General features: G+C 47.0%; 2 protein-coding genes across 3 annotated transcripts in view; one reads left to right on the top strand and one right to left on the bottom strand.

Annotated features, from left to right (window-relative positions):
• Positions 1–15992, bottom strand: part of TNRC6C (trinucleotide repeat containing adaptor 6C) — a 310753-nt gene that overhangs the window by 69638 nt on the left and 225123 nt on the right. Inside the window, exon 27 of one of the 2 annotated variants that reach the window (XR_006572897.1) lies at positions 5079–5158. The exons of the other annotated variant lie outside the window; for it this stretch is intronic. The gene's annotated coding sequence lies outside the window, so the exon portion shown is untranslated. The remainder of the gene's footprint in view (positions 1–5078; positions 5159–15992) is intronic. 2 annotated transcript variants of the gene reach the window in all.
• Positions 12912–14616, top strand: LOC123345993 (GTP-binding protein Rhes-like). The gene has a single exon (XM_044983152.1). It carries the CDS (start codon positions 13198–13200, stop codon positions 13822–13824), a length of 627 nt encoding a protein of 208 aa, XP_044839087.1. The 5' UTR covers positions 12912–13197; the 3' UTR covers positions 13825–14616.

The raw sequence follows: 15992 nt of genomic DNA, 5'->3' as shown, positions 1-15992 counted from the left end.
GCCATCTTTTTTTTAATATTTAGATTACAAGCTCTTTGGTGCAGGGACTGTCTTGTTATGTGTCTGTACAGCACCCAGCACAATGGTCTAGGTGCTAACCCAATACAAATAAAAAAAGTGCCACATCACCTAAACCCACTGAAACTCTCACAAGCTGGTAGCACAAGCATGGAAATATTGAGCCTACTGCCTTACACTGAGAAGTGTTTGAATGCAAGGGAACACAGATATTTATTCACTAATAAATAGAGAAGCCTGTCAGATAGCATATTACACAGCAGCAGCTAGGGAAAAGCTGGGTCAGTGACCAGAATGGATGGACGCCTTTAGCTCCTGCTAACAACCTGGACAGAGCGAGATAAGACACGCTATAGAACAGTGGTTCTCAACTTTTCCAGACTACTGTACCCCTTTCAGGAGTCTGATTTGTCTTGTGTACCCTAAGTTTCACCTCACTTAAAAACTATTTGCTTACAAGGGGGAGGGATAGCTCAGTGGTTTGAGCATTGACCTGCTAAACACAGGGTTGTGAGTTCAATCCTTGAGGGGGCCACTTCAGGATCTGGGGCAAAAATCAGTACTTGGTCTTGCTAGTGAAGGCAGGGGGTTGGACTCCATGACCTTTTGAGGTCCCTTCCAGTTCTAGGAGATTGGTATATCTCCTATTATTTCACTATTACAAAAATCAGACATAAAAATACATGTGTCTCAGCCCATTACTGAAAAATTGCTTACTTTCTCATTTTTACCATATAATTATAAAATAAATTGATTGGAATAAAAACATTGTACTTACATTTCAGTTTATAGTATATAGAGCAATATAAACAAGTCATTGCCTGTATGGAATTTTAGTTTGTACTGACTTCGCTAGTGCTTTTTATGTTGCCTGTTGTAAAACTAGGCAAATATCTAGATAAGTTGATGTACCCCCAGAAGAACTCTGCATACCCCCAGGGGTTTGTGTACACCTGGTTAAGAACCACTGCTACAGAAAACCCTCTGAGCCTTTTAACAGCTGTGCTAAATCCCTGTAGTTCTAAAGGAGACATTTGCTCACAGGGAGACTAGATTTTATTACCCACAATCATCTAGCACATACTGTACCCAACCCCCTGTGGCCAGGTGAGCTTTGGAGCTGATCAAACAATGTTATCAGATGAGTTTTGTTTATTTATTAGGTATCTGGCCGGAAATTGAGGCACGGGCTAGATAGGTTTACAAGGTCCAAATTCACCTGCTTTCTTGCAACACTTCAGTCGTAGCGAGGGCTGAGGAGAACAACAATAGCTTTCAGAGATAAATCTCAGCAAGAAGAAATGCCAGCATGAAAGCAGGCCCATTAATAAGCGGGGGGGGGGGGGACTAGTGATCTTTACTGGATACGACTAAATAAGGTTTGACTTTCCTTCAGGTTTGCTGCGACACTGCATGACATTTCCATATGGACATAGCAACATGACAAGTGCTTTGTAGTGGTGGCTGGTAATGCACCAGGAAATCACCATCCTCTACCATAAACCATGGACTATAGGGATCTAACTCCTCTCTCTGCTTTTTCCCCAACAAGTTCATCGCTCAGATATTTGGTGGGTACAATGTTGGCAGCATATAACTGTTTTCAGATGTGAAGAGTTCAATGATAGCTGCCTAGTTGATTTTATATTTGTATTGCGTGTCTGCAGTAATACAAAGGAGAGGGGGTTGTATAATTAGGAAGAAATTTCGACATAAGTAAGTTGTCCGGCCAGGAGATATACATTCCAAGGCCATAAGAAGGGACCTAACTGAAGCACTGGCAACTTTTTATACATAACAAAATAGAGAAAATATAAAGGGGAGGAGAGACATGTAACTTAGAGGGTAATGGAGCTGCAAGCAGCACAGAGTTATAAAGATGAAGTCATGCCAGAGAAATTTTATTGCTTTTTGACTGAACTACAAAAATTTACCAGAGATGGGCAGACAATGAATGAGACATCCTATGGGTTTGGTATTCATTTGCTATAGTACCCATATCTTACATATGTGCCTGACTATACACACAAGAGCAGTCCTATTGAGTTCTTTTTACTATGGGCCTTTTTGTCCATGCTCACTATGATTTACTATGGAGAGCAACAGCACTGGGTGTCATGAATATGGCACATACAGCCCAGGTTTGCATAGCAGAGAAGAGCTATAAGCAGGGGCGGCTCTAGCTTTTTTGCCGCCTCAAGTACGTCAGGCAGGCTGCCTTCGGTGGCTTGCCTGTGGGAGGTCCCCGGTCCCGCGGCTTCGGCGTACCCGCTGCCGAATTGCCGCCGAATCCACAGGACCGGGGACCTCCCGCAGACATGCCGCCGAAGGCTGCCTGACTGCTGCCCTTCCAGGGTCCGGCAGGGTGCTCCCCCGCGGCTTGCCACCCCAGGCACGCACTTGGAGTGCTGGTGCCTGGAGCCGCTGCTGGCTATAAGCTCTATTTTGGAAGCTGACCGTAAAGGAAAATCATTCCTGGGGGTGAGAGTCGGACATGTGTAATTATACACATCATTATACTTTTATACACACTTCACATCAAACTGAAAACACCTAGAACCAGAAGAGAGACGTGCCAGTCCTACATAATGCAATGTACATGTTTTGATGTCACTTCCCTACCTTTGTCTGCTTATTGTCTAAAACGCAACAATCTTCCAGACAGGAACCACGCAAAGCACTGCACACGGTTAACAATCTGAATAGCAGGAAGACGGGGACAACCCCTCTCACTTGAGTGACGGCTAAAGCTCTACGTGTAAAGCTTAAGACCTTCCATGGCAGATGAAGTGAGAAGAGCCAAATGCTGAAGAAACAAGTCCCACAGTTGAGCTCAGGCGACTGCTCCTAAGCACAAAGGAAAGGGTTCTGCCCAGAGCCAGCAGCTTTCTCTGTCTCACACCAGGGCTTGTTCTTAGTTCCATCCAAAACTAGAGAACAAATGGCTCACAACCCTCAATCCACTTGATGGAGTAAGTTGTTCCAGCTGGGCCCAGTCATGTTCCCTGTAATCCTTGCTGTGATGGAAAGCAACTGTGAACATTTTTCTGCCAAGGGAAGTCTTACTTAGCCCTGTTCTGCTCAATACACACCGAGCTTTATCCACCCTTCATGCTTGTCATGAACTAAAGCACTGTCAGGAATGGAACATGGGGACAAAAGCAGGATAGGTGACAAGTTCTATTTAAATGGACTGTTCGTACCACTCCAAGGGCTGCTGATTCTCTGCATTTGTTTATCTTTTTCTTGCACGATGCATAAAGCAGTGGGATCTCAGGGATGGAGTTTGGCAATTCCTCAGATCTCGTTCCAACTGTGAGTTCCTCTCCTCTCAGCAATTTGTATCTAGCGTTCCATTCCACGTGAGACAATAAATCCAGTTCAGATTCACCCTACCTATTGTGGTTGTATTGTTCTATCCTAGAGGCCTGATCCAAAGCCCATAGAAGTCAGTATAAGGAGGCGTTGGATCAAGACCCGGGTGGGCATGGGAATCCAATCCAGAGCCTTCTCCTTACTCATAGAAACACAGTGTAGCACTATACAATAGTTGTTGCTATAGCTGAACACCAACTTACAGTGATTTTTATTTTTTAGCAACAGTCAAGCACCATTGCTCCCTAGAAGATCCTGGCTAGGAAGAGCATTTTAATGCGAATATATGGCCAGACTCTTTTGTACTAAAATAAACAGCTCTATCATAGTATTTGCCAGACCGGCTCAGACTACTGAGCCACCAAATCCAGTATTCTGCTTCTGGTACTGGCCAACACCTGATGCTTCAGCAGATGGCAAAAATACTCTTAATGCATCTGACCAGTTGAATAATACTGTTGCTGTCCAAGGAAGGAAAATATAATTCCTGATCAGGGTAGTGATCAGCTTCCACCCTGAAGCATGAAAGTTGATTACCCTTATTTGAGCCCAAGTGGACATAAAATTATCCAGATGCAGCATTGACTATAGACTCCTCCTGCCGTGAATTGTACAGTCTAAGGAGCAACACACCGAGGGAGTCCTTCACCTATTGGCACAGACTTCAATGATATATTTGATTCACTAACATTAGTCTCAACTCTCGGCCCGGAATTGTGTGTCTGCCTGCAGATGCACCCCCTAGCTAGTGAGAAATTCTAAGACAGTAACTCAGACTTTTAATCTCATGATCATTTTGAACATAGTGAACATAAGACTTTTTTTTTAGGATCCATGTTAATGGAAGAGTCCTGTCAAATGATAGAAAATTAAAGCCTTTGTGTAGGAAGTTTAAACCAAACCTCTACAATATGATGAACTAAATTCCTGTCATATAATTCCTGACCTGAAGAAGAGCTCTGTGTAAGTGAAAAGCTTGTCTCACCAATAGAAGTTGGTCCAATAAAAGATATTACCTCACCCTCCTTGTCTCTTTAATATTCTAGGATCAACACAGCTACAACACTGAAAACATAATACAATTCCATAGGCTGGTTTACAAACTATAGAAAAGGTATCTTAAGGGCAGCTATATTCCACTTCTTCATCTCCCAGTGTTCCCTTATTAGAAACAATTACAGGTGGCCCATGCATTATCTTCCACAAACATGTCAGTTCTTGGCAATGCAGTTCTAGGAACATTCCAGTCACTCTGCTGCTTTCTAGATGTAATGACAATCTTATCACACTGAACTTCAAAACAACAGAGTCATTTCATAGCAGAACATCACATTTTCTGAATCCTGCAATCAAATGGAGTGAAAGTGATGCAGCCCTACTGTAGAAAGCAAATGTCAAGCAGAAGGCTGCTTAAAAAGGAGCTGATTAAATTAATTTGCTTGTGCTGCAGCTCCTGTGACAGCACCAATGCAATGGAGGATTCACTCTCCTTTTCAGCAGCCACAACCCATTTAAGTCATCTCAGGGGAAGCAACATTGAGTTTGTCAGAAGTGAAGAGCATCGCAACTTGAGTTGAGTCCCCTGGCAGCTGTGGGGGCTCAGTCTCTCTGAACATTTAAGCTTAATGTTTATAACATTTTTGCAGCCAGTTTTCTAAGACAGCTTACACAAAGAATTAACTTACTATTACTGTCTTGCCCTCTTGTTCTTTCAGCTCATGCACCTTTTCCTTCTCACCACTGTTCCTTCCCTTCTTGCAATTCACTAAACAGCAATAAAGAGCATATGGGTGCAACAAATTATTACAGTCGTGCCTAGGAGATCCAACTGGGATCAGGGCCTCACTGCGCTAGGCACTGTACAGACACCTCCTGAGAGACAGTCCCTGCCGCAGAGAGCTTACAGTCTACACAGAGAAGACAGACACAGAGTAGGTGGGGAAACAAGGGCACAAAAAGGCAAAGAGACTTGCCTAAAGTTACACAGCATGTGGCATAGTCCAGAGCACCTGACTCCTAGCCAGTAACGATACCACAAGATTGCACTGCCTCCCCGTAACTGCTCTGAGTTCACAGACATTTCTGTCATCCGTTTATGCCCAAATAGCTCTTCTTCTCTCATAAGAGAAGTTAATTTCTACATTGCTCACCCTTGGCATTGGGTTTTCTATTTACACTCTTTTTTTTTTCTTAAAATAAAGGGGGGCGTTGTTTGGTGGCGCATTTCTCCTCAGGTCCCTTCATTTTGATTAATTTAAAAAAATATATTTAGTAATTTCCTTCCAAGTCCCATTCTGCTTCCATCTTTCTTTCCTTTCAAAGATTTGACTAAGGGATTCTGCATTTTGATCCCAGCCCTCCACAACTGATTATCCCCTCCCGCCTAGCTCCGACTCAGGGATATTTTATACTCATTTTTAATCTTTCCTTCACCTCGCCTTCCCCCTGCATGCACTCTCACTATCCCCCTCCCCCACGTCAAACAACAGCTATTTTCCCTCCAAAACACTCAACCTTATCCCAACATTCCAGTCAGCCTGGAGAGACTCCCATGCCTGCATGAAGCAAATGGTGAAACAAAAGAGGGTCTTAGCCCTCCTGAGGCCTTTATGGTCCTTTGCAGCGGTTCCGAGCCAGGAGCAATAATTTGTTTCCGTTTCCAGTCAAGAACAGCTCACAGGCCTATGGGACTGGGGAGCTGCTATGGAAGAGCACAGATACTGCTGCTCAGACTCCAGCCCCCCTCAAGGAATTCTGTGGGGGAGATTTAGCTTTTCCTCAGCACCATTGCCTGTGCTCTACCCTTAAGTAAAGCACCAGATCAAACCACCAGAACCTATTCCACACTCCTCCTTCAGCTGACTTATTTTCCAGTAAAAATCCAGTACGGTGTGGGCAGCAGTGCTTGAACAATTTGTATAGTGCTGAGAGCCATTGAAACAAACTGTAAACCCTCTATATGATGGAAACCACTTCAAGCCAGGGGGTGCTGCCGCAGCCCAGCAACCCTAGTTCCAGCAGCCATCTCCTGCTCACTATACTTAAGCAAGATGTCTTACTGACTCCAACGGGGCACTGCAGGTGTGGCTGAGGTCCCACCGGTGTGAAGGAGGCAGGACTCAGCTCTTTAGAAATCATGGAGTATGCTTGGCTCGCCCCCTCTGCCCATCCCATGCTAGTTATGAAAGATAGTACTTTATTTTCCCTGATGCCTCATTCCAGGGAGCGCAGGCATCTCCCACACAGCACTTGGATTATTTAATCTGAGTTACTGGATTCTGGCTGCTCCAGCCCACATAGGATCAGAAGTTCAGCTATTGCTCAGAGTGCCTTGCAGTGCCTTGCCTCACAGAGGACAAGAGAATGCCCCATGGTGGTTTCTTTCTACAAGGGCACACACTTCCCTAGTAGGACAGGCTGTTTTCTCCCTCAGAACCTACAATGCAGTATTTCCCTCTTGGGCCAAATACGTAGCAAATGATTCATTGGATCTAGGGCTTTCCTGAAAACTGGCATCCCTGAGCAATGGTGGGATGAAAGCCCAATAGCTGAGTGCCATGCAATATCCAGTGAACAGTGAGAGAAGGGAAAGAGTACACCTCTATCCATAACCCCATGGGTCATACTGACCCTGGGTTTCTGAAGTGCTGAGTGCCCACAGCTCCGATTGAAGGCTGCACACTGAAAAAAAAATGGCCCATTGTGCCCATTTCTCTGCTAAGTTAAAGCTGGGAGAAGTCAGTTTCTGGGAGTCGAGTGACACACTAGTTTGTGTTTTAATAGAGACTCTAAACCCAGGGCCGTCCTTACCATTATGCAAACTACACAGCTGCTAAGGCACCAGGAAATTTGGGCCACCAAATTTCCTGGTGCCCTACGCAGCTGCATGCTGCTCCAGCAGCCAGCCCAATCCCCCAAACGGCTGAGCCAGCCAGGAAAGCTGCCCCCGCCCCTGCACCGCTTCTCACCCCTGCTCTGCCCCCGCCCCCACTCCACCCCTTCCCCTGAGCTATATCCCAGGGGGCTGCATCAGGGGTCTTGCATGCTCTGCACTCACCGGGCAGTGGGAAGTGGAGTGACCCGGCCCCAGCCCTCTCTGCCGGTGAGTGCTGTGGGGGGGGCGGTTCCCCCTTGCCCCCCAAGTCTGGGAGCCAAGGGGAAGGACTGTGTCCCAATACACGTACATTATTGGGTGGTGGCAGCTTTTACCAGATCTAAACTAGGATTTAAGTTTAGAAGGATCCATGCAGGTCCCCACCTTGTGAACTCAACAGCTCCAAGTGGGGGTGAGGCCTATGACACATATCATCCACACTTATCCAGCTCCAGCAAGGAACTGAACACCTGTTGGCTCTGCAGCTGTTCTTAGCCAATCAAGGCCCAGCAGCCTAGTATATGTCTCACACAGCCATGCTAGGCAGCTTGGAGCAGTGGCGAATTAGCCACTGGGCCAATGGGGCCCGTACGCCCCGACCTTCTCTGCCCACCTGGCGCTCCTGCCGAGGATCACGGTTAGGGCATCAGGGAAGCCCCTGCACCCTGACCCCACTACCCACAAGAGTGCCGGGTGGGAGGGTGCCGGTGGAGACTGCAGGCAGAAGGGGTGGGGAGGGGCCCTTGCTTGCTCTGGCCTCAGACCCCACAAACCCCTAATCTGCCTCTGGCTTGTAAGACACTTTCTACTGCCCTCTTCTGGGGTGGGGTGTGGCAGAGCCATGAGGCCTCTAGCAGGGGATGTCAGAGGGTCTGGTATCCCTCCGTCACACCAACGCTGAGTAACATCAGTGCTGAGAGGTCTGAAATAGTCCTATACACAGCATAATGCCTGCATGTCCTGTAGACTTTTTTCTTTTTAAGAAATACTTTTCTTGCTAAGTGCCAATAAGACCCATTAGTTCGGCGTCATTTGTTAGGGAGGGTGAACTGGTTCAGCCCCTCCCTTCCTTCGACCCTGTCCAGAACCACTCCTCCACACTCAAACCAAACACTTTGGGAGGTTCAAAAAGTTTTGTTCACCTTAAGTGTAGCCTCTGCCTTTCCCAGCTCTGGCCAGTAAGTGAGTTTAAACCTGTATTATAGCAGTTTAGTTTGCACCAAACAGGTATAAGAGCATTCGTTGCACTGGTTAATTTACAATCAGTTAAACGTGCGCAGCTTCTGGGTGTAGACTAGGCCTGCGATTAATGGGATTTAGATATCCAGATCTCTGGAGACTTTGACAACCTCAGCCTAGGTCTCGTGGAAGAGATTTTCCCAGCCCATGCTCTGCTGACCCCAATAGGCTCCAAAACACACACTTTTTTGAATCCTCTGAACCTTTGCTCACCCAAGTCTGTGTCCCACAGAGGGACTTTTCAAAGACAAATGACAGGAATTAAAAAAGAAAAGAACATGGCAATGCTCCTGAAATTCACTGACTTCTCCAGGAGGCTCACATGCAGAGGCCATTCATGGGCAGGCCGTGATTTTACATACTGAGCCAGAAGAGTTTTTGAGGTCACTACCTACATCAAACTACAGTAAGAAATGCCTCAAGTTACATCAGAGAGACCAGGGTGGGTGAGGTAATATCTTGGACCAACTTCTGTTGGTGAGAGAGACAAGCTTTTGAGCTTACACAGAGCTCTTCTCCAGGGCCTGTAAAAGATATCGCCTCAGGTTACATCAGGCTTTTAAAAATTAATCGCTACAGCCCTAGGTAAGCGGTGAGGATGAGATCTGTATCACTGTTGGCTTTAGGACAGGTGACATCTATTTTTCCCTTGTAATTTGGATGGGAACTTAGTGCTTCTGAAAGGTGTTGGGCTATAATCAATAAGGAATAAAATCCTTCATTTAGCCACAAAACAGGCACAGCACGCCAGCAAGTGTCCCACTCACTGACCTGCCAATATGGCTCAGCCTGTGCCTCTAGGTACCATTTCTCCTCTAGGATTAAGAGAAGAACTCAGGCTCCAGGATCGAGCTAGGTCTTAGCTGTTCTATGAAGACTGACAATTATTAGTACCAATTAGGCTCCTCTTATCAGAGTATCAACTAGAGGCCTCAATTGAGATTGAGGGGCCCATTGTGCTGGGTGTTGCCACACACACAGTTATAGACAGCTGCTGCTCCAAGGAGCTGACCATCTAAAAGGCAAGACAAGACAAAAGATGAGAGGGGAAACAAGCACGGAGAATGGAAGTGAATTGACCAAGGGCACACAACAGGTCAGTGGTACAACTAGGAATAGAAGCCAAGTCCCTCTTTCTAATCCAGTCTTCTAGCCACTGGGCAACAACAGCCTTCATCTGTGAGGTGTACATTGCTCTGCTGCACCCAGAGGCCCGAGTGCCCCAAATTCACTTCACATAGCCACTGACAAACATCAGCTGGTAATGAGTGGCTGGTGACCAGTCTTCTCAACTGCTCCACCCTGTGCTAGGACAAAGGTCACAGAAGATGCATTGAGGAGGCAGCTGAGTGGAAAAGGGGTGGGTGCCACTGGTCCAGATTGAATTAAGGTGAATTGACAGAGCCAAGCGAGGCCAGGTGAGGTCCACCTGCAACATACCTGGCCCTTGCTAGCTTTGTTAGCCCCTCATTTATAAACACTGGACTCAGCAATATAAAACAAGGAAATACAAAGTCTCTTTGGCTACAAAAAGTTGCAATAGGAGAATAGTTTCTGCATTCCCTACCCCAATTTTTACTTTTTCTTATGCACAAACTCACATCTTTTGTCTTTGTTCTGTTGCTGGACATAAACCAAGATGGAATAAGATATTAGCACAAAATGCCTTTGGAAATATTCATTGCTCATCACTTAACAAGATTACCTCTGAAATCCTCCATTGCTTTGAGGGAGATTTAAAACCTTTCAGGCTTGCAGTAACCATGGCAGCGCTGATGCAGGAAATAAAAGAAGACAATCAATGTGAAAGATCATTCGGGAAGATCCAGTCTCTCTGTGTGTGTGAAATGGAGCTGGGGAGATTTTCCTATGCACCATGTTTCCTTGTTTAATACCATGAAACATTTTTTCAAAAAATCTGCACAAGTTGCAGATGTATGCTGCTAACTGGGGTGAAGCTCTCTAACGTCCCCCGCCCCCCTGCAGTATTCTATAAGAAAGGTTCAAAATACCAGAGATCACAGTGGTTGTACGCCGTTGTTGCATATTGCCAGCCACATGGAAGAATTGTTACTGTCTCATTCCTCCTGCACCTGCCATCTTCTCCTCCCACATGCCAAAAGGACCCCCCCACCACACACACACCCATGCACACACACAGATCGAACTAGAATGAGTTGCATTGTGATTTTATGAGGTGGACCAGAAGGCTGCCACGCTCATTTCACTTATGCCCAGAATTCAGATGAGTCCTCCAGGAACAGATGTATCATGTATAATTTCCCAAGCTGTCTCCTCACACCTCCTTCAAGCTCCTCCCATTTCCTCCCAGATCAGAGAGGTAAGATGGTTTTATGGTTTAGTGACCTGACTGGAAATCATAAGACCTGGGTTCTATTCCCTTCTCTGCCAGAGACTCCTTGTTTGACCTTTAGCGGGTCCTCTAACTTTTCTGTGTTTCTGTTTCTTCACCCATAAAAGAGGGATCATGATACTTACCTACCTCATTGGGTGCCATGAGGCTGAACAAATATAAAACCTGGAGCTTCTTGGCCGGAAGACACTGTGCAAGTGCACAGTACTGTTATAAAAATCACATATTTTCAATAAGAGGTTGTGAATTCACAACTGTGCAGTGATTGCAATTACTATACATCCTCACCAGGTTCTTACCAGGATCTTCTTGTGACCGAGATATCCAGCACTATGTCCTACACCCAACCAGGAGAAATGATAAAGGAATATATTTAATCTTCTCCATTTGTATTTTTTTTAAAAGCTGCATAACCCAAAGTTTTTCTAAAAAAAGTCTAGACTTTAAATAGCATTTTCCAAAGCCTAAGCAAGAGTATTGGGTATGTAACTTTACAGCAAGTGTTTTGTGACTGTTCTCTTCTGTATGAGCTGGGTGGGTTAGGTTCCTTGCAAAGTCCAGAGCTGGCAAGTTAACATTGTGATTCACAGAAGGAAAGGCAGTCAGATGCTATAATGATGGGCACAATATGGAAATGTAGGACAGATTGAAAGGGAGAGAGAGAATATGTGCATGTACATGAGTGTGTGTAAAAAAGGCAGTGTGCCTCTAGCTCAGCATCTGTGTCTCACACACTCTCCTAGAAGTTCCAGGTGCGGGATGGGATTGCTATAGTGCTATTTACTAAGGATGCATCAAGGTCTGGATTTTTGCAGGAGCTTGAAAACAGCTGCACTTCTTTGTTTAACGGGTAGAATTTTATGGGGTGGGATAAAAAGAAAATAAAAACCAAGCTGTATCCAGTATAATCCAGGGGCCAGAAACATTGGCTTGAAGTGCTGCGGCTCTAGTTTCAAAGCATGTGAAATTTTAGGTGCACTAGGAAATGGTACAATTGTTTATTTAGACAGAGTTTGGGGGTTAAAAAATTGGCTCTAGATACCAAATATGTGTTTTTCCAGTACAATTGGGTTGGGATGTAGCAGAGTATAGCGTTTTCCAGTGGAGCAGGAGTGGCTACGTATGCTTTCTAATTTGGAGTGAACAATTTGGGGTTTGAGCCAAATATTGCCAGGATCCAGGTTTTGTGACAGTTATGCACTGTGATGGATCAGTGTCCAGAATGAACAGCACTTGTTCTCTGCTCATGTGGTATATTTTGGTGGGTAAGGACCAAAAATTAGGTGGATCTGGCAGGATCCATGTGCCACATCTGGGTTTTTGCCACACTCATGTACCATGGCCCAGAATGTTTTGCGGCATGAGGAATGGGCTACTCCTGTTCTCTAGATAGGCATTAGAATGTGGGGGCTCTGGACCAGGTGAACATTTGGCTGGATCCTGGTGAGGAATCAAGGGTTTGGCAGAATCACGCTCTGGGATGCATTGCAGGTGTGGGGCGAGGAGTGGCATTTGGTGCTGTAGGAGCAGCTACAGTTGCTTTCTCTAGGTTGATGATACAATTCCGGGGCATGGGAACAGAAATTGGCAGGGATGCAGGTAGAGGCTGTTTTTATCTTTTTCCAATACTCACAACCACCTGGTAGCACACAAGCCGCAAAGCAAAAAGTCATAGAAACTCAGCAGATAATTTAATATAAAGCCCTGGTCTGTCCCCACACAATCCCCCCAACAGGACAGAGGAGCACTGAGGGCTCAGAACTCTCACTCATGCTCAGCAGCATTTGTTGCTCTCGGTGAGTCTCCATCTCCAAGGAGGACACAAGGACAGCTGCTAAAAGGCAGCCAGCTCCCCAGAGCTACAAGCAGCAGCATGAGCCGAGTGTGATGCACAGCATTGCTGAGCCTTTCCAGGTCGGGGGATGTCTTTCAAGGACAGATCTCAGCGGATTGGCTCAGAGCATCCTTCTCTCCCCCTCCCCCATTATACTCCAAACTGCAGAGATTGGACAAGCCTATGACACATGGTGAAGGGGAGTGTGAATAAATGGTGAGCCGAGCTGAGTGAGTGTGGAGACAGCAGTGATCCAGATCCAGCCGAGAGAAGTTTCCAGGTGACTTGAGAGCAGCAACAAACTTGGAGAGGGGTGTGCAGAGCTCATCAATGCAAAGTGAGGGAGACACCAGGCTCTGATCTGCAGAGGAAGGAGCCCTGCAGCCCTGGGTTGCAGACAGACCAGAAGCACCCAAAGCTTCAGCAAAAGTTGGGATTTGTAACTTTCCTCCCACAAAGCCCCCAGAGCTCCAGCGTGCAGCCATGTCCCTGGCGGTGAAGGAGAAGAACCACGTGCGTCTGGTCTTCCTGGGTGCGGCAGGCGTGGGCAAGACAGCTCTGATCCGCCGCTTCCTGCTGGACACTTTTGAGCCCAAGCACCGGCGGACAGTGGAAGAGCTGCACAGCAAGGAATACGAGGTGAATGGGGCCACCATCAAGGTAGAGATCTTGGACACCAGTGGCAGTTACTCCTTCCCAGCCATGCGCAAGCTGTCCATCCAGAACAGTGATGCCTTCGCCCTGGTCTATGCAGTGGATGACACAGAGTCCTTCGAGAGCATCAAGAGCCTGCGGGAGGAGATCCTGGAGGTGAAGGAAGACAAGTTCCCCCCCATCGTGGTGGTGGGCAACAAGGCGGAGGCCAACAGAGAGAGGCAGGTGCTGACTGAGGATGCCCTGTCCAGGGTGGAGCTGGACTGGAACAACCGCTTCCTGGAAGCATCGGCCAAGGAAAACGAGAATGTGATGGAAGTCTTCAGGGAGCTGCTGCAGCAAGTCAACTTGCCCAGCCGGCTCAGCCCAGCACTGCGCAGGAGGAGGGAGACCTTCCCAAAGGAGAACGCACTCAGACCACCCATGAACAAGACCAACAGCTGCACTGTCTGCTGAGTTGGGGCAGGCCGGGAGGAGGAGGAGGAGGAGCAGCAGCAGCAGGATGGACTTGAAACTCAGGTGGGCTGGGTACAGAGATGAGGCTGCATCCACTAAAGTGGCACCCTTCCCCCTCCTGTTCCTTACCCAGCCTGCTAAGACTGGTAAACTTGTAGATCAAATGAGGCAGGGGCCCTAGTCACTTTGACTCAGCTGGCCGGGGGCTGGGGAGGGGGAAGTGACTGACCCACAGGGAGTGTTCAGCAGCAGTCTCCCAAAGGCAGGAACCGGGCATGCCTGAGGCACTGCAGTCTGTCTCCACGGTGCTACACGGGGGAGGGTGGAGAGGGGGCAGCAAGTGACTGAGGCAGAGAGGAGAGAGTGTATATTTAGAGAGGGGGCTGTTAGAAAGCATGTTGCATTTGTGAAGCCTTTGAGCGTCCACCATGAGAGTTAGTAAATACCTTATGTCCCTGAAGCTCTGTGGTACAAGGGGAAGCAAACGTGGGAGGCTCTTCTGTCACAGGGAGTGGAAAGCGCACACATGCATCTTTGTATCCGTATTGCTTCTCACTGGTCCCAGTCCCCTGTGTTGGGTTCTGTGCTCACCAGCCCCTAATCCTGTGCATTTGCACACACGTTTTCGTACAAGCTTCGTTTACAATGAAATAACCAGTGTCCAAGGTAGTTTGATTTTGCACTTTGGGTAGGATCATAGAGCACATGGCAAGGCAGTCTGTGAACTGTCTGGTTTTTATTTTGTTCTTTTTTTTTTTTTTTTTTACGGTTGTAGCCAATAAAAAAAATGTACATTGCAAACTCAAGGTGTGTTTTTCTTCTGCTCTCTGAAAAGTAGTACCAGGTGTGATCCTTACCCAGCTGGACCTCTTAGCACTGTGTTTGCATTTTCTCTTCCACACACTGTCCTTATCTGGTGGCTTCCCAGTACTTTATGACACCCACCCTCCCCTCCCCTTTTATGGCTTTTCCTGGTAATTTAGCCACTAACGTTTTACCAGGCAGTGAGCAGCTACAAACAAAACAGCACTCCTCATATCAAAGTATAACAAGAATGAAGCCATTAAAAAGCATTTGATCTGCTGAAATAAAACCATAAACACATTAAAATGAAGGCAATAAAAGGAGTGGGAGAGGAGAGGCAAGTGGCAGGCTTTGCTGTGATTTACTGTATGCTCCGTTGATTCATCCTCCCTCTTACACACGCTATTGCCAGAATTTTCAAGAGTGCTTAATGTCTGTAAGTGGGGATAGATTTTTTTCCAAAAGATTTCAGCTCCTCTATAGGCACCTAGATAAGCGGCCACAATTTTTAGAGGGGCTCAGCATGATGGGAGCTGAGCTCTTGGGAAAATCTGGTGTCACAATGGGAGTTGCTGGGTGCTGAACTCTATGGCTGTATATATATGGCTTTCACTTGACAACTGTGTAAAGACTCCCCCCCTCCACCCCCGTCACAATACACTGATTCACAGATGGCCAGGTGACTCATCAGTCTAGGCACAACACACCCATCACTGTTGTACTCAGATAGGCTCTGGTGTATCATATAGTCCTCTCAAAATGAATACCTCTGTTTGTGAACAGACTAAAGGACCACATACTCAGGGCCAGATTTACACCTTGTGTGCCGCTTGACACAGCATTTTCAGTGCCCCCCCCCCGCCTACAGCTGACCTTCATGCTTTCCGTAAAAAATGAAATGAAAAGAAATATAAAAGGTAATTTAAATAGAGGAGAATCTCAAAGATACAAACACCAGAGTTATGGACTTACTGGGCAACTGGACAACCTGTGGAGCCGGAAATAACCAATCAGGCAGCAGCGCAGACCAAAAAATAAAAAAATAAAAAAAATACTGTATTGCCTCTGGCCTTTAGCCCCGAGGCTCAGGGCTTCGGCCACTGGGGGGTGGGGCTGCAGCTGCTGGGGAGAGGTGGGAGGTCAGGGCGCCAGGCTTCTGACCCGTGGGAACACTGGGGCTCAGTGCTTTAGACTTGGGGGGAGCGCTGGGGTCAGGGCTTCAGCCCCACAGCTCCACTCCCGGTATCAGCCCCACGGGGGGCCCTGGGGCTCATGGCTTCAGCCCCAAGGCTCTGTTCCTGCCTTCAGTCCTGCGGAGGGTGCTGGGGCCCAGGGCTTTAGCTATGAGGGAAGTACCAGTTTCA

The sequence above is a fragment of the Mauremys mutica genome, chromosome 12 (genome assembly GCF_020497125.1).
Source record: "Mauremys mutica isolate MM-2020 ecotype Southern chromosome 12, ASM2049712v1, whole genome shotgun sequence".
Lineage (NCBI taxonomy): Eukaryota > Metazoa > Chordata > Testudines > Geoemydidae > Mauremys > Mauremys mutica.
Note: the sequence above shows the minus strand (reverse complement) of the source record. Positions and strands in the feature narration are given on the sequence as shown.

What these genes read in the sequence shown, in the direction of transcription:
- LOC123345993 (XM_044983152.1), top strand. Translation starts at nt 13,198, where the DNA reads ATGTCCCTGGCGGTGAAGGAGAAGAACCACGTGCGTCTGGTCTTCCTG.